This window comes from Lampetra fluviatilis, chromosome 2, assembly GCF_964198595.1.
Source record: "Lampetra fluviatilis chromosome 2, kcLamFluv1.1, whole genome shotgun sequence".
Classification (NCBI taxonomy): Eukaryota; Metazoa; Chordata; class Hyperoartia; order Petromyzontiformes; family Petromyzontidae; genus Lampetra; species Lampetra fluviatilis.
In genome coordinates, this window is record NC_136276.1 from 27,613,691 (window position 1) to 27,633,011 (window position 19,321).

Genomic DNA, 19,321 nt, shown 5'->3' on the forward strand with positions numbered 1-19,321 from the left:
GAGGGGGAGGCAGAGACGAGGGGGAGGGAAAGACGAGGGGGAGGGAGAGACGAGGGGGAGGCAGAGACGAGGGGGAGGCAGAGACGAGGGGGAGGCAGAGACGAGGGGGAGGGAGAGACGAGGGGGAGGGAGAGACGAGGGGGAGGCAGAGACGAGGGGGAGGCAGAGACGAGGGGGAGGGAGAGACGAGGGGGAGGCAGAGACGAGGGGGAGGGAGAGACGAGGGGGAGGCAGAGACGAGGGGGAGGCAGAGACGAGGGGGAGGGAGAGACGAGGGGGAGGCAGAGACGAGGGGGAGGGAGAGACGAGGGGGAGGCAGAGACGAGGGGGAGGCAGAGACGAGGGGGAGGGAGAGACGAGGGGGAGGGAGAGACGAGGGGGAGGCAGAGATGAGGGGGAGGAGCGCGCTCACCTGGAGGTGAGTCCAGGAGGCTCACGGCACTCACCTCACAGCGTAGCGCCGCTGCTCCGGACTCAGGTCTTCGTCCTTCCGCCCGATCCCTGGGAAAGCACACGGCGCCGCGTAGACCTTCATGCAAAGTGGTGGCACAGAGTGGTAGCGGCACGGGGGGGGTAGCGGCACTGGGCGATAGTGGCACGGGGCGGTAGCGGCATGGGGTGGTCTCAGCCGAGACGCTTCACCAGCCCCAGGTGCATGGCGAGCCCCTTTGTTAAGGTCAGCGCCAAGCTAACCGTCGACTCGTTAGTATCCCCCCCGCCCATTGGATACACAACAGACATCAACGTGCTTTCGCCAACTTATGGCCGCTGTGCAATTTTAAGTGAATCTCTACTTGTGCGCAACACTAAGCGTTTTGCGTACCTGTGTATGGCCAGGAGTGGTGGTGCAGCCTTTAATGCGCTGCATTAAGAACCGGTCATGGTAAACACTGGTGACGGTTATCTGAACCGATCCTGCGCCTCGCCTATGTCGACTCAGCCTCAAATAAATATGTGGTACAGTGTGTAAACATCGCCACTAGGGAGACAAAGGTGGCTGGGCGTGGTGCTGGTCACCCACTCCCTCGTGTGCCGTGCCGGCCTTCATAGGTACTCGCTAACAGCACTTGCTCCTACAGTCTGTTAAGGCTACACAGGTGGTCTTTGTCTTTGGTCCAGCCATGAGTGCACTGTGCTACGATATGGATAACGTCTGCTACGAACGGTATTGGAACTTCTTTTGCACCTCCCCAGGGTCGACTGCACTATGTACTACGAAGCCCTGCACTGCGTATTTAAATTAGTTGATAGTGCAGCGTGTGAACATCATCGATGGCAACACAGAGGTGGCAAGTCGTGGTACTGGACACACCACCTCCTGAACCGTGCCAATCATCATTGGCGCTGGCTAACAGCACTTTGCCATACAGTCTCTTTGAGACAGGTCAATTGGTTTTTGAAAGTGTGTGCCCATTAAATATCGCAGCATTGAATCGGTGATTTTCATCAACCACCATGAAGCCAAAACGAACAAGCTCAATCAATAAATCAATATCCACCAACCAGAGCAAACAAGAGCAACAACAAAAAGACCTAGCCCGGCTTGACCTCGCGGTCATCACGGGAGCAGCCTCTCACCATCGTGCACCGAGTAGGCGAGGGTGGTGATCTTCTGCGCCATCACCATCATGGGCCTGCGGGCGGGCAGAGAGAGAGAGAAAGGCCCGGGCAGCAGGTTAACACGGTGATGGTGGTGGAGGCGCCGACAATCTCCAGCGCCCAGCGGCCAGTTTGGCCGAATCCCGCAGAGAGCTGGCCGAGTGACATCCTGCTGGATTGCGAATCCTCCCACGTGCACAACTACTTGTAAAATTATATATATATATAAAACTATTTGCCAAACATCCCTGTGAAGGGCCCTCCTGAAAGAATGCCCGAAAATGAGTGGATAACCGAACGAATGTGATATTAAATAGCTTAAAAACACAACAGAGGTACACGTGCAGAGACCGCCTTGAACCTAACCGTGAATATAAAAAGGTACACATCCAGCCCCCAGGTGCAGCTGTGGTTCGAGCTCTTGACTCACAATCGGCCATCATCCATTTAGAGCAGGGGGTCGGTAACCATGCGGCTGTGGAGCCGTATGCGGCTCTTTAAGGAACTGCTTCAAGGCTCCCGACACTATAATTGCAAAGTAGTAAAAAAAACTAATTCTTTTCGACAAAGGGTGAACGTCTAAAAGCCCAACAGTGATTTGTAACGTGGCATTACAAATCATTGCGTGCGCTGTTATTAAAATGGCGATGATAAAAAATGCGGTTTGACATTATTCATTCAGTACCCATCTTGCATTCACGTTGCCATTGTGGCACTCAGAATATTTAGATTTTTGTTTCACCGAATTCGAAGAAAATGTCCCTTCTTGTTAGTTTGGTTGCCGACCCCTGATTTTGACGCATAAAATAAGAATGGCTTTAGAGTAGTAACAAAAAAAGTAAAAAAACAGAGCTTCCTCCAGTATGAATATGGAGATGAGCACTGCCCAATGCCCATTTCAGACGGCAATCCACGAGGAGCCTTCACAGGAGCTCACTAACTGCTGCTGCTGCTGCTGCTGCCGTAATGATGCGTGTAACGCTTGAAGGAGGCACCCGAGGAGATGCTCACCCCGTGAAGTCCGTTGAGTAGATGCCGTAGTCAAAGATGAAAAACTTTATTTGGCACAGGGACAGGCAGCCCATGGCGATGATGAAGCTGTATCTGTAAAAAGGAACAGCGCAGACAGCACCATCATCACTTTCATTCATCACACAGGGGAGGAGGGGGGGGGGGTTTACAAGCATGTCTATTAGCATAAACGATCATTTGAAATGCCGAAATTCTCAGCCGAAGCAATTAATAAACATGACGCACATGCATGATGTGTCTGGCCGCGTGGCACTCGGGCAGAGAGAGCACTCAAACCGCCAAGGAACGTGCGGCATCGACCCCGTCCCGTCATTGTCATCCTGAAAGGTCAATAATAATTAAAAAAAAAGGCTACCACATTCGGGGATGAGATTGGGTGGCTCGGGATTCAGAGCACTCGGTGTGGACAGCGGATATTCCGCATCGGATGCCGGCAGCTCCCCGGTGTGTAAACCAGGGAGCTGCAAGCAAGCATTGCTTCCCCCCTATGTTCCACTTGGAAATGATAAAAGCAAGGGGAGCGAGCTGACGGCACACAAACGACTGCGCGTTAAAACCATCGCAGCAATTTCGTTCATTTTTTTTGTCCACTTCACGTGCCAAAATTCGAGCTCTGTGAATGGATACAAAAAAATGTATACTGCCACGGGACAAACGTGTCCCTGTTCGCAGCAGGGTGCGTGGGAAAGTCCAGCGGGCCCTCGAAGGGGATCTCAGAAGGAGTTTTGTGGCATCGCTCCGCGCTGCGTCGCACTCTGGCGGCGGCGGCAGAGCTGCGAGCGGTCCACAAATGGACGCACTCTCTCACCGTCCACATGACAGGGGCAGCAGCGCAACGGCGATTACGTTTTGTGGAAAAATACAACAAAAGTATCGTCGCCTCTCAGTGGCGAATCCGGAACGGTTGTTCCGTGGAGAGACTCCGGCCGCTCCCTTCTTCGTCCTGTCCCGTTCATACGGGGTCGGCGGTTCTGCCGACCACCACAATGTGGAATTCCTGCTGTGGATCACGGTAGCGAGATGTGAACTACCTCGCCTGGTATACAGGAGGTCGTGGGTTCAATGCCGACCCTGATACCTGTATATTTTGGAGTTGGTGTGTTCTCTCTCCCCGTGGTCGTGCGGGTTTTTCTCCAGGTCCTCTGGTTTTTAAATCCTTTATATTAAGTTCACTTGCTTGCTTGCGCGCTTACGACCGTGCAAATCTTTCGGTCGCTTTTTAACCCACTTCCCGTGATCCAATCGAGCTGACATTTTGCACACAGACTCGTTGTGCGTGACAATTTATTTTCGTGAAACATTTTAGGAAAAAAAAATTATATTTAATTACCAATTGCTTAATGGTGGCAGGCAATCATCTGACCCATAGGTGGCAGCCATCTCAAGCCAGAGGACGAGAGGACTCTAGCCGCCACGCATATAAAGCATTTATAGTGAAAAACTTTGTTTTTACGGGTTAATTTTTTACCCTCCACATTTAGAATGAAGGTGCTTTTACAGAGTGTTCGGCCGCTATATGTTTCCACATCATGATAAGCCACTTCGTTGAGCTATCATTTGCGATAGCCAGGTCAAAAAAGAGCCATATAGCCCAGTGAGCCCCCCCTGTAGTTACGGCAGGCTGGGTGTCGCTCTCAAAGCAGGGGAGGAGTCTCGGTGGACACTCGGTAAGGCGAGGGACAAGCACCGACTATAAATGGAAGCATCAAAGTCTCGGCAAGGGGAACGCAGCAGAGATCTTGTTTCATCGATAATCCTTGCGCTCATTGTGACGGCACAGCGAGCATTGGGTCACGCAGCTCATTACCAGAGATTACAATTCCGGCGTGCAGCGTTCGCCCAGAGTACAAGTCCCACCCAGGGGGTGGCCTTCGTTTTAACCGGGCTTTTTTTTTCTTCTCTTAACATAAAGTTACGTTCCCATTGGGCTACTGGCGGTCATGTCACGAGACTAAGACATTCTCCGTTTGTTTAATTCTTACATGAAGTGGAGATTCATCATCCCATGGTAGACATTGCACTCTGGAAGGCGATCATTTACATCGTCAGATAATTTTCAATGAAGTAAGAGTTTTTATTGCCCACTCAGCAGCGGCTCTTCCAATTCTCCGTCGAAGCTACGGCTGCGGGGGGCATCGGACGTTCGACCCCCTACCAAGTGGCTCGGTGACGAGAACGAGCACCACCAGGGGCAGGGCGCGCAACGGATTCGCTTCCCCAGCGATTCAACTCGAGATTCACATCCATTGCTTTACATTCGTAGCGTGTTCCATCTCGCTTGCATTATTTTGTTCGCTTCACCGGCCTAAACATGACACTAGCATCTCGTTGGCATATCATTGACACTAAACGATGAACAACCGATTCTCATTGAATCGGTGATCATCATCAACCAATATCAAAACCAAAATAAACAAGATCGATCAATCGGTATCCACCAACCAGAGCGAACAAGAGCAAAGAAAGACCCAGCCTGGCTTTCCCCCCCCCCCCCCCGCACGGAGCGATCAGACGCACAAGAATCGAAAGTTGTTCCGTCGTCACAACAGCAGCCGCTTCGGGCGCGAGCCGATCGCAGAGAGCCCCCCCCCTGGCATTGCATGGCCGGCAAATCCGGCCCAGACCTCAAAGGAACCCTGGGGTGCTGTGCGCGATACCGCGCCAAACCACGGCAGACCTCGCACGGCGCACTTCCAAGGTGATGCAGAGCCCCATAAAAGCAGACCGCACGCGAGCCACCTAAATCAACGTTCCGTCATTGGCTGTACCTATCCGTGCGGGTGTGTGTGTGTTTGTGTTCGTTTGTGGGGAGCAGAAGTTGTAGTGGTTAGCACGCTGCACTATGAATCTGGCGACCCAAGTTCGATTCCCGCTCACGGACAAAATCAGTGACGATTATCTGAACCGGTTCTGGGCCTCCCCTAGGTCGACTCAGCCTCAAATGAGTACCTGGTGCAGTGTGTAAACATCGCCACTGGGGAGACAAAGGTGGCCGTGAGAGGTGTTGGCCACCTACCCACTCGTGTACCGTTCCGGCCTTCATAGGTGCTCGCTAACAGCGCTTGCCCCAACAGTCTGTTAAGGCTACACGGGGGATTCTTGGGGCTTTCGCTGTGTGTGTCCGAACCCAGCAACCAGTGTTCGATTCCTACTCACAGCCAACATCAGTGAAAATTATCCGAATCAGTCCTCTGCGTCCCCTAGGTCGACTCAACCTAAAAAACGAGCACCTGGTGCTTTGAATAAACATTAGCGCTGGGGAGAGCCAAACCCAGCGGCAACTCCGAGCATCAATATTTAGTGTCTCTGTCACGCGCAGAATGTCATTGGACGACCACTGTAAGCGTACACGTTTCGTGGCGTGCAAACGTTAATTACCGTGCCGTTTCATGTTGACAGAGGACACGAGCGAGTAAGTGGGACTGCTCAAGAGTCACGTGGTGTATTTTGAAACACACATACAGACACCTAATGAGACAAGAGCAATGGACATCTACGAAGCGGTGACCTACCGGGTCGCAAGGTCACGTGCATGTCACTGTCTCTGTGCTCACCAGAGGAGCGGTAGCTTAGCCGTTTGTGCGATGCGCTACGAACCCGGCGATCAGAGTTCGATTCCCGCTCAGCCTCAAATGAGTACCTGGTGCGGTGTGTAAACATCGCCACTGGGGAGACAAAGGTGGCCGTGAGTGGTGTTGGCCACCCAAATCCCCTCGTGTTCCATGCCGGCCTTCATAGGTGCTACTCGCTAACAGCACTTGCCCCAACAATCTGTTAAGGCTACATAGGGGATCTTTGTCTTTGTGCGCCAGGCAGGCATGTAACGACGGCACTGATTAATCGTCTTAAAATTGAATCTCACGAGAATCTATCTTTTACAAATTCATGGAACCGATAAGCTTGTGCAACTTTTAAGCTTAAAGAGCGATCCGTACAAACGAGACAGGCAAAATAAAAAAGGGGTTTAGTATAATTAGAATCACTTTGTGGAAAATCAACAGTAGCTTTGCTCTAAAGAGACTGACACACTTTGTCATGGTTATGTGGAATTTCTTGAGCAGGGAGACACTGAACTCGAGTTGAGACCCCACTGCGGTTAAAGGAAGCATCAGCACTAAGTGTAGCCACTGGAAATAGACTTATTGATCCCCAGGATAATTATTATGGGGGCCCTACAGATGATTACATCGATGAAGGCCCTAAACAGTCTCAGGAAGATTTTAAGAAATCAATTATTTAACAAAGGAAAGCCTCGTAACCCTTTTTCCAAAGGGTTCTGCTTTGGGATGTTGGAAAAGCAGGGGTTGGTGGATGATGCAGAGGAGAAATGCACCTGCTGATTAACAATGAATCGATAGAAGACAGTACAGCAAGCTGGTCTGGCTTATCGGAGCATATTTATTGGCATGTCTCCCTCGAATGTGTGTTTATTTTCTCTCCCATGTGCATAAACACTCAACAAGAACGAGATTGATTTAACATCATCCATAATACAGGTTTTTTTGGGTTAGAATGCGTAAATATATGTGTCGTTAAACACGCAACCACCCGACACAGCCAATTAGTAAGGTTTGTCAAGTAAACAGAACATGCCAATTCGTTGCTAGTACAGCACTAACCCGTGTGTTGGAGAGCCAAGCCACAACATTTATAATCCGAGTACGTTAGAGAAGTCGACTTCTCTGTCCACGAGGGTTCTGGTCAACGAATCAATTAAATTACTCGACACTCTAGTAACGAACAAAGGTTTCGCCAAATATATCAAAAGACTAGCTGAACACTGTCTAAAGAACACCTACTTCTTGTGGAAAGGTGACTTCTATAAACAAAAGGAAGGAGCATCAATGGGATCTCCTTTGTCTCCTGTGATAAGAGAATTTGTACGTGGAAGATTTCGAGACAAAGTAATAGCTTCAAGCACACTAAACCCATCTGCTTGGTTTAGATATGTGGATGACACATTGGTGGTCTGGCCACACGGCAAAGATACACTTAATGAATTTCTAAATCATCTCAACTCGCAAAACCCATCCATCCAGTTCACCATGGAAGTAGAAGCTGACAGAACTCATTTCTGGATATAGTCTGAGAAGTGAAATTAAATGTGTTAAAGAAGCGCTGCAATTGAATGGTTACAATGATGCACAAATCAACAGGGCATTCATTGAATACCAAAACCAAGTCAAATAACACGACCATTTAAGCTGCCCAAGTAATTCAAACTATTAAAATACCGTAAATTGCGGGAGTAACTGATACACTAGCCAGATGTTTGAAAAAACAAAACATCCTTGTCAGATTTGGCACGGTACATAATATAGAAAAATTAATATCTGAGTACAAAATATGTATTACCAAAGCTTTCAACAGAAGGTGTGTGCTGGATTCATTTTCTTTGGGTCTTTCGGTGAAGCCACGTAGATAGAAAAAAATAATAAAAATAATAACAATATCGCAACACAAGCAATCGTCTTCAGGTGAAGTGACGAAAGCTTTAAGTCAAGTCTACCGGAATAATTGCACTTGTGGCAAATGCTATGTTGGGTAAACAGGACGAATGATCAGCACGAGTGCTAAAAGAACACCAAAGAAATATGAAATTCTCCCAAATACAACTGTCAGCAGTTGCAGAGCACACGTGACAAAAATGACACTCAATTATTTTTGTGCAAAACTAGTTACTAACGTCATTAGACCTCCTTTGCCAGTACCAAAATATAATAATAGGGTCTAATGATGTACATGCTCACCCCGAGCCCTCATTACTTTGATAGTGCATTGTCTTTGAGCTGTACGCCTTTTGGCGTCCTCTGGTCGAGCACCAATTGGGTCGAGGCTCAAAAGAAAGCCGTCCCTTGTTGTGGACCAATCAGTTTCAAGGACAAAGCATATATTATCAGTGTATTTTTATTTGCATTTTGACTGCAAGTATTGTGGTTAATGCAGACATGAATCCTTGTAAAAAGGTTTCAGTTTTGTTGCCAGATAAAAGGGGAAACCCCCTATTATTAGTTACTAACGGCCAAGACTAATTCGAGAATATATCGAAATTGAGAGAAATAAATAATTTTAACCGTTCGGATAGCTACAGACCTTAGTGCTGCATGGCAGCAAATCATCCAATAATACATAGTTTCAATGCATGCCTATACAGGCCACCATACTTCAATAGGGATTGCCAATGGTATGGCTGTTTTAGAACAAACAATGAACAAGAAGTACAAGATCAGTGGGCCCGCATAATGCACATGCATAATATACGTTGATTTATTAACCTCCCCCCCCCCCCGCATCACTTCGCAAAAGAAGGGCGCACAAGTGTTGGCATCTTCTTGGTTCTTTCGGAAAGTCACGTAGAATGGAAATAATAAAATAATAAAATAAAACATAATTAAATAATTCTTACGACGTTTACCGAAAAAACCAAGAAGATGAATCCCTGCAGTCACGAAAGCTTTAAATCGAAATTTAAGTGTTGGCATCACATCTACGCCTCTATTTAAGGAACGAAACAGGTGGACTTCTCCGCAAATTTGGCTGTCGCCTGATGAAGCTGGTTGTAATGACTGGCGAACCTGCTGTGCTGTGCTAGTAACGAATTGGCATGTTCTGTTTACGTGACAACCCTTACTAGTTGGCTGTGTCGGGTGGTGGTGGGTTTTAACGACACATTTATATATTTACGCGATCTCACCCAAAAAACCCGTATGAAGCATGACATAATTTACCCTCAGTGAGACTTTGCTGAATGACCAATTATAATTATTTTGAAGAACCACAAATGTGACCATGATTTCTCCTCAAAGCACAGCAATAATAAATACAATTCAACAAGAAAATAAATGTTTTGTCTGCTTGCCACCGAATAGCTGTCACATTTGCCGATTTTATTTGACATCACGACGCTTACAATAAGAAAAAGATGTAAATTTTGCAAAACATGTGGTCACTTTATAACTCTGGTAAACGTTTCACTGCCACTGCTTTCTCATAAAAACACATCAACATAGTTTCCAGAATGTTTCCACTTTGTCCAACGTGTCCATTAAGTTAAATTTCTTCATCCGCGTCCAATTTACAAAATGTTTGATGAAGGCCTTGCCCGCTCGCTCGGATGTTTACAGAACCGACAACCGTGCCATTAAGCAAATGCGACGGTTTTTTTGCACAATCCTAGAAGCACGGCAGGGCCATCAATCATTCAGGAGACGGGCGCGGAGTTCACGTGGCGATACGTGATGCGGCGTGGGTGACAACTTGGGCAGGCATTAAATATTGACAAAGCTGTCTAAACGTAGGAGCGACGCTTACACGGGTACGCGCTTCGGGACACAGAGTTTAGAAAACACAAGGTCCTTTCCCACCCACGGTCCTGGCACATATCACTGAGATGTAAAAAACACCTAAATATTTTAATATCACAATTGCCAAGCAAGAAGTCCTGTAGCTTTTTAAAGCGGAGCAGCCAGCTGCATCTAGATACCGGGAGTACGATAGCAGACGGGATCTGACGAAGTTCTTGGGTCAAGGTCATGTACAGAGCAAGCCAACCGACGACACGGATGGACGATGTTCAGACATAACGGTGGCCAGAAACCAGAAGCGATTCTTGATTTTAATTGTGACCCTGAAACACGGCAATTCATCAAACATCATACAACGCCTTACTGACTCCAAATACAATAACATCCTGACATAAGAAGCTTCACTTACCTCATCAGTGCAATATTACTCGCAAAATAATGCACTCCTAAAGGCAGACAGCAATTCTGGGACAAATGACCATACTTCGGTATGCTAAGCCAAATGTAGCTTGGTGAAGGAGGGGACCCAGTACCGGTTCAGATATCACTCAAACGGAATCGAACTTACGTAGTCCGTGGTTTATAGTTCAATGCGCTATGCACCGCACCATCGCTCCACTCCACAATGGGCAATATTAGGCAAGTAGCATGCAATGAGGGGTCACAATTCAATTAAACAATACATTTTATTCATCAGTATCATTCTTCACGGTGCATAGAGAGGACAGTGAAGTTGACCTCTGGCCTCACTATGTGCTGCGAAGATTGGGCATTGCCCAAAAAGTCATCGATTATTATTATATATATTCTTGGTTCTTTCGATAAAGTCACGTAGAAGGGAAATAATAAAATAATACAAATAAAACATAATAAAATTCTCACGACGTTTCGGCCACAACGCAAGCAGCCGTCCTCAGGTGAAGAAAAGAGCTGTCGGAAATACGGCTCTTGCGTTGTGGCCGAAACGTCGTGAGAATTTTATTGTTTTATTTTTATTATTTTATTATTTCCCTTCTACGTGACTTTACCGAAATAACCAAGAATATGAATCCCTGCAGTCACGAAAGCTTTAAATCGATATTATTATTATTATATACTTTATCTTTTAAGGCCACAGCGTAATGCACGAGTGTGTTGGGGATTGTTGTTCATCGTGCTTGCGTACCACTGCCGATGCAGCGTCACCAAAAGATTTGTTTAATTGTTGTGTTTAGTCTCGTTTACAGTCCATCTCATGCATCTCGTTCGACTTCTTTCTGGTCTCATATTCTCCATGAAAAAAAAATGTCACGTTCATATAATTTGCACAGATGGTAATTCACAGATTGCCGTTCTGTTAAAATTCTCCCCGGCTAAAACACATCGACTGTTACAATTCTCTCCAATTCAAATTCATCTCCAGCCGCAATCACCGTGTCAATGAAGGGTTGGCCATGTTTCTAAAATGACCGTACGATTAATAAATTTGGGTCGTTTACGCGATTGTACGCACGCAAGGCATGAAATGAAATACACTAAGGGTGACGACAGCCATTCGGTGGAAATCAAAACCGATTAAATAACCGTTCGTGGTTAGATTTCCATCACTATTATTTTGAATTGTGGAGAGATCGTCACATTTGTACCGTTTGCTTTATAAAATAATAATCATAGATTATTTAGGAAAGCCTCACCGAGGTGAGTTACAACGATGAAGGCCTCCCATCATTGGCGGACCTCATGGTCGTTCCATGCCACAATCCATGTCGCTCACGTACACAAGCCCATCCCATAAGAGGTTTTTGGGGTTAGATCACGTAAATGTGTCGGTAAACCCGCCACCACCACCCGACACAGCCAATTAGTAAGGTTTGTCACGTAAACAGAACGTGCCAATTCGTTACTCGTTCAGCACACCGGTGTGTTGGAGAGTAAACCCACAACATTTACCATTCGAGCACAAAAACCTCTCATGAATATTGGTCGTAAAAGCCCTACTACGTGTTAAGCCCATCCCACTGCTCCATCTCCGTGATCGTCCTCTCCTTGGCTAAGTTTTCCCTTCCAGCTGTCACTCAGTTCTTCTAGCAAAGTGTCCTACCTATGCCCTCCTAAAGCTTATACACACGTGTTAAATATCTTTACAAGCAGGAATTTCGACAGTTTTTATATCTCGCTTCGTACGAATCACTTTCAGTCGAGTTTCTCTACATCAATTACCTGTAAAAGCATTAAAGCCTTGGCAGTAGAAACCACAGGTCAGGTCATGGCTGTAATGGGAGCACCTTTATGTCTGGAATAATTCATTACAAAGCGGGGTCGAACACAATTTGTAAATTTTACAGTTTGATCCTGGAGACTCGAAAAAAATCTGGACCAATCTAAAAATACAATCGTTGAGTTTTTGTTTTTTACCAGATTGCAAGAATTCCAATTTATGTTTTGATTTAAATGCATCTCTGATTGGCGCGCACCGCATTATTTCCAAATGTGCTCAGTGGAAGGGAAGCGGTCATTAGTTAATTGGGTGCCATTTAAAACGGCTTAATTACACGATTTGCATGCCTGATTTTGGCACTCGGCGGGAGCATCTCGAGCGGCTAACGACGCACATGGGGTGCTACGGGAAGAGACCGGCCGTGTTTCGAGCCTGAAGAGGCGCCGCGCTTTGGCGGAGAATACTGTGGAAAGTACCGTGGAGCGTACCGTGGAGCGTACTCTAGAGAGTACTATAGAGAGTACTCACGCACCACGACACGCCGCTCTCTGGCCATCGGGTCACTACCGCGCCCTGCACATCCCCCGCCCGGCGCTCTCGCTGCCGCCAACTCACCGCGTGGCACGTAGCGTTAAGATTCCTAACAAGTGCCCCCCCTCCTCCCTCCGTCTCGGCCCCGGGGCCGTGTGCGAACAACGGGGGCCGCATCCACTTGATAAATATATAATGCGCGCCCGCCGCGGCGTCAAAGGCGAAAGAGAAGACGCCGCAATTCCGGGCCAACCGTCCTGGATATGTCACGTCGCCAGAGAATGGCCGAGGACATTGTGCCGGAAGAGCTACCTCTGAGCGACTTTGCACGATCCATTTCGTGGGGATGGCTTTCTGTCACTCGCCTCCTTCTACGACCATCGTCATCATCATCCCTTCTAGCGATGTGTCCTGTCCAAGTCCACTTGATAAATCGGACTTATATATAAGCAAATTATTTATTTATATTTCGTTACTTGCTTAGCTTTTTTTATCTATGTCGCACTCTGATCGTTTGTATTGTCTGCCGTTGTAACTTGCTGTGGACATCTGTGAAAAAGAGCTTCATGGCTCCTCGGATTCCTCCTCCAGTCGAAGTAAAGCTCCCGATTCTGACCTTTCTTAACGGTCCAAGTGACGTCTCGAGCTTTGCGCGCGTGGTTCAAGTCCGTCGGGCGCAAATTCCAATTCCAATCGCGCATCTCTCCAAGCTCTTTTAGGGGCGTTTCGTTTTCAGTCGGAATTTGTCCCATTGTGTGAGCGTCCATTCGAGCCGAGCGATTTTCCACGATTTCGCTCCAAGAGTAGGGATACAATCACGAGGCACAATCGTTGGATCGGTGGAATCACGCGCAATTTGTGCATTTAGTTGCACAGGAAGCGTTTCGGTACCCGCCCCCCCCCCCCTCTCACCGATTGGCACGATGATCCCCGCAGGCCTATGGCGTGAGGATCAAGCATGCGAACCCGTCCATCTTGGCGATGAACGTGAGAATCTCACATCGACTCCTGCGAGGCCAACCTCAGTGGACAATTTGAGTAGGAATCGCGATTCCAACATGACAATCACCGCTCAACTGAAATGGGGGGGGGGGGGGGTTCTAACAGGGAATTGCACCATTCGATGATGTGTGTGCGATGCGATGGATTTATCTTCGGAGTCTCTTGTGGATCCAGCTCGCCTCGGCTTCGTTTATTTAAGTATTACCGATTCTAGACGGCCAGTAAAGTGATTTAGGCCGCTTCCTAGTTGCCATAATCACCGTTGCAATCCATTCCTATGCCCAGTGTGCGCAATTTGCAATGAAATTATCCTGATTGCTTGCCACAAATGAACCACCAATACCTTGCTGTTCTCTTCAAGGAGTGTAAACCATTACGGAAACTCCGTTCATCCTCGGAGCGGCGGCATTTGGATAGCCATCGAACAAAGGCGGTCACCGCATCGCATGCTTTTCAGATGCGCTTCTGCGGCCGTCTGGAACGCTCTTCCTTCCGATATTAGGAAGCCACTGGAGCTACGCACCTTCAAATCTAGATTGAAAACTCATTTCTTAAGAACTGATTTTTGTGTTTAGTTTGTTGTCCTTCCCCCGTGCCTCCAATTAGCACGGTTAGCAACATACGGTGCAAAATAAGTTCTATGTATGTACGTGCATACTTCTGAGCCTCTGTACGACGTGAACGTTAATGGGCTGGACAGGACAGGCTAATAAGCGAGCCTGCTTGCACGATTCACAAAGCAGGCACTTTCCCTGTCAGCTGTTATATTTTTTTAAAGGGTGCTATTACTGCTGCTCTATATGCCAAGCAAATCAGGCAGAGTTGGTGGCACGATGTGCTGCGGACCAAGCGACCTGGGTTCGAGTCCCAAACACGGCTAACATCAGTGGCGAGCAGTGTCTAAACTAGTCATCGGTGCCTCCATCACCAACACGCGGTGAACCATCGTGTCAAAACAACCTTCATAGCCGACACGGTGGTGAAGAGGGAAGCCTTCATCCAACAGTGGATTCACGGAGACTTGGAAATTAACGCAAGATCACTGGGCTCCATGCGCCATCACCCCAGGTTACAACACACAGAGAGATGTATGCATGTTGAACTTCATGGGACCTCCTTTGCCAGTGCTAAAACATAATAATAGGTTTTTTCCCCTTTTTTCTAGCAACAAAACTGAAACCTTTATACTAGGAATCATGTCTGCATTAACCACAATACTTGTGGTCAGAATGCAAACAGCTTTCTTTGAGCCTCGTCTCAAACGGTGTTAGACCAGAGGACGCCAAAAGGCGTACAGCTCAAAGACAATGCACTATCAGAGTAATGAGAGCTCGGATTTGAAGTCCCAACCGTGCAACGGCGAGTCAGGCACTTCGCCAAATCGGCACCTGTCAAAATTTATAAACTCACAGTTTGGGGAACCTGACCTTGAACACAATATCGTTCCATAACGATGAAGATTTCCAGCTGGATGTCATAAGATCTTTAACTTTTTTTTTTATTACAAACATCTCACCACACTCCAGCAGAATCATCGAAAACCCTCGCATGGCAAGTTGTTGTTTGTGACTTTCCCGGCTGTAGTAAGCGGCCTGTTCTCAAATTCCCGTTCCCATGAAACAGCCAATCGTGGCAACCTAAACCATCTCCCTTCTTCGTCAGTGGGAAGTGCTGTAAGCGAGCGCCGCGGTGGCGAGATGTTAACGACCTCGCTTGGTATACAGGAAGTCATATTCTTAGGTTTTTTCGGTAAAGTCACGTAGGTAAAAAAATGTAATTAATAAAAGTAAAACAAAAATATATTATTTTATTTTATTATATTATTTTATTTTTATTTTACTTTTATTAATTTGAAATTTTTACCTACGTGACTTTACCGAAAAACCTAAGAATATGAATCCTTGCAGTCACGAAAGCTTCAAATCTAGAATACAGGAGGTCGTGGCTTCAATCCCGACCCTGATGCCTGCTGTATATTTGGAGTTTGCATGTTCTCCCCGTGGTTGGGTGGATTTTTCTCCGGGTCCTCCGTTTTTTCCCTCCACATTTCAAATCAATGTGCATTTAGAATATTTGGCTGCTATAGATTTCCACATGATATGCCACTTATCGCTATCATTTGTGGCCAGGTCACTTCTGAAAAAGAGCTATATAGCTTAGTGGGCCTTACCTGATGAAATAAAAAATAGTTCTCTAGTTTATAGAGCGCCTACAAAGGCCGGCACGGTACAAGAATAAGCGGCCTTTTAAAGACAGCCAAAAGCACACACAGCCAGAAGCCGCTAACTGCCATAAGCGTAGCGTACATTGACCATACCAAATCCATTTAGCTTTAAAAACTGTAGGGGGGTGAGCGAGAACCTTTTAAGGCCGGCCTAGCACGTAAAGAGCAGATGTAACCAACACCACACCTGGATTGTCTCCCGAGTGCCAATGTTCAATCATCATACAGTGTGCTCTTTTAAAGTCGAACTAAACTCGGGGAGGCTCAGGACATGATCAGCTATCACTTGCCAATGATGTTAGCCAAGGCTGGGAATCGAATCCAGGGCATTTGGATCATAACACATCGTATATGACTCACAGCGCCAGCACTCTCCGCGCGGAGAAACAAAGTGCACGCGCTCAATACCGTAACGCAGCACATGTTCCCAAGGGGATTGAAAAAAATAATGAGAAACGGGTTTGCCATGTGACTAGCAGAGGACTCTGCCAAGGTTCAATTAGGCCCTTTCATCTGCCGACATGTCTTCTGCCCCTGGAGCTTGCTCACAATTAATGGTAACATTCTCCACTCCGATCCAATGCAACGTCAACTTCAATTGGACGGAAGCGCTGGTGGTAGTCCTTACAAATACGTAAAGATACAGCCCTGCAACATCTTGCTCTTGTTACCTCCCCAGCAGAAGGGCATTCACTATATGGAGCTCTACAGAGTCCCCCCCCCCCTGTGATGGATTATTTGGCCTACTCTTCCACACAGGTCAGACACCTTGAAAAGGATGGCGAGTACCCACTTTGTTTGGCAATAAACAGCGGTTGTCCTACGGAGAGAACTACCCCCGCCATAAGAACGTGGAATTTCCTTTCCTGGCTCAAGGCTAGAAACAAAGAAATGACCGCGTCAAAGGTTACATGAGCAGGAAATCAACGACGAGGGCGGCCACCGTCGGGAGTTGGGGGGGTCGGTCACCAACCACGGCCCTCCTGGGAGCAGCGCGCCAAGGTGGCTACGAGATGTTATCACCCTCGCCTGGTGTGCAGGAGGTCGTGGGTTACATCCCGACCCAGACGCCTGCTGCTGTATATGTGGAGTTTGTGTGTCTCTCTCTCATCATCATCATCACGGTGGCTAGGAGATGTTATCTCCCTCGCCTGGTGTGCAGGAGGTCGTGGGTTAGATCCCGACCCGGACGCCTGCTGCTGTATATTTGGAGTTTGCGTGTCTCTCTCTCATCATCATCACGGTGGCTACGAGATGTTATCTCCCTCGCCTGGTGTGCAGGAGGTCGTGGGTTAGATCCCGACCCGGACGCCTGCTGCTGTATATGTGGAGTTTGCATGTCTCTCTCTCATCATCATCATCACGGTGGCTAGGAGATGTTATCACCCCCGCCTGGTGTGCAGGAGGTCGTGGGTTACATCCCGACCCGGACGCCTGCTGCTGTATATGTGGAGTTTGCGTGTCTCTCTCTCATCATCATCATCACAGTGGCTAGGAGATGTTATCACCCTCGCCTGGTGTGCAGGAAGTCGTGGGTTAGATCCCGACCCGGACGCCTGCTGTTGTATATGTGGAGTTTGCGTGTCTCTCTCTCATCATCATCATCACGGTGGCTAGGAGATGTTATCTCCCTCGCCTGGTGTGCAGGAGGTCGTGGGTTAGGTCCTGACCCGGACGCCTGCTGCTGTATATTTGGAGTTTGCGTGTCTCTCTCTCATCATCATCATCACGGTGGCTAGGAGATGTTATCACCCTCGCCTGGTATGCAGGAGGTCGTGGGTTAGATCCCGACCCGAACGCCTGCTGCTGTATATTTGGAGTTTGCATGTTCTCTCCGTGGTCACGTGGATTTTTCTCCAGGTCCTCTGGTATTCCCCTCCACATGTAGAAACGTGCGTTTTAGAGTATTTGGCCGCGATAAATTTCCACGCGATAAGCCACTTCGTCGAGCTGCCATTTGTGGCCGAGGTCCCTCCTGAAAAAGAGCTACACAGCCTTGCCTGGTAAAATAAAAAATTGTTTAGTTTAGTGCCCAGCAAAAAGCAGGGCTGCATTTCAGCGCCATGCAAACTCCTCCGCGCAGCCCAGAGAGAGGGTCGGAGAAAAGGACGGAGAGTCTGCAGAAACAGGTAGCCCCGGGCGGGCGGGCAGGCGGGCGGGCGGGTGGGTGCGCGGGCGGCGTGCGCCACACTCACATGTGCACGTGCTTGCCGTTGGCGAAGAGCAAGACGTAGTAGGATATGGTCACCTGTGCGAAGAAGTGCAGAGTGTACCTGTGGGAGGACACACGGGGAGGAGGCAGGTCACGAGCATCGTAACGACAGCCACATCCAAAAAGCCCTCAAACAAGATGTTAAGAGGTGGGCGCTCTGGATAGCAGTTGATGATGGATTACTTCATAATAAACGTTTTTGGGTTAGATCGCGTTATTTATAAATGTGTCGTAACCCTCCACCACCCGACACGGCCAATCAGCGAAAAAGTGTCACGTTGACAAAAGACAAATAGTTCACTACTTTAGCCCACCGGTGTGTTGAAGAGTGAATCCACAACATTTACAGTTTTTTGAGTACGACGTTTCGCTGGTAATTACATCCAGCATCATCGGACAATTCGCCAGCATTCTGGCGAATTGCCCGGATGTTTATTATGAATACTATTGGTCGCGAAAGTCTACGTGTTAAACCGATGGATTACTTGTCTTGCGTCAAATTAAAACCCAAATCGAACTGAGGGGGTCCTTGCCTAGGAACATTTGGCAGCTCACCAGCATTGGCATGAACAAGCCTGAAAACTGCTGATGAGATGGTGAATGTTGAAACTGGTCCAGTACGTGCTGATGAGATGTACATATAAAAAATAATAACCGTATTATTATTTACATGGAGGGCCGTACTGTCTGTTCATTATTTACTTCGTAATAATTAAGCCAAATATTCACCCAGGAAAAAAAATTGTTCGCGAGTGTCCTGCATTGGGATGTTTCGTCATCAGCGACATGAATGAGTGCTTGGCTTGTGGAAGGAAGCCGAACTGCCTGGAAAAAAAAAACATTCATACGAGGGGATGACTTTTAACGCTGCCACTTACTATCACTTGCCTGCTAATTCCCAGGCTTTCTCGCATGTAAGTATTAACCGAGCTCAAACAAAGCCTGCTTAGCTTCGAAGATCTGTCCAAGATTGGGCACATTCAGGGTGATTTGGTTGCGGGCAGGATTCTCAGCAGTGTAGATAGGGTCAGAAGTCTGCAATGAGCTTTCGGGCTCAAGAAAAAAAAATCAGCCACCTCCTGCAAGTAGTATACGCATAAAGGCATTGTGTCTCCCTGCCCAAATAAACGCGGGAGGGGGGGGGCGGATGCTTATGTCGTACAGGCAGCACTGAGCCAAGTGTGGAAATTCCTCATTCCCATGCCAGAGGCCAGTCTATC

At 47.7% G+C, this 19,321-nt stretch overlaps 1 protein-coding gene across 2 annotated transcripts in view; it reads right to left on the reverse strand.

Moving 5' to 3' along the window:
* The window catches only part of LOC144944810 (membrane-bound glycerophospholipid O-acyltransferase 1-like), an 84,825-nt gene that overhangs the window by 18,571 nt on the left and 46,933 nt on the right, over positions 1-19,321 (reverse strand). For both annotated transcript variants that reach the window (XM_078873081.1, XM_078873082.1), the window contains 4 exons: positions 18,085-18,162; positions 2,611-2,703; positions 1,579-1,634; positions 447-501 (listed from right to left, as the gene is read on the reverse strand). In XM_078873081.1, coding sequence (XP_078729207.1) covers positions 447-501; positions 1,579-1,634; positions 2,611-2,703; positions 18,085-18,162 — 282 coding nt within the window. The remainder of the gene's footprint in view (positions 1-446; positions 502-1,578; positions 1,635-2,610; positions 2,704-18,084; positions 18,163-19,321) is intronic.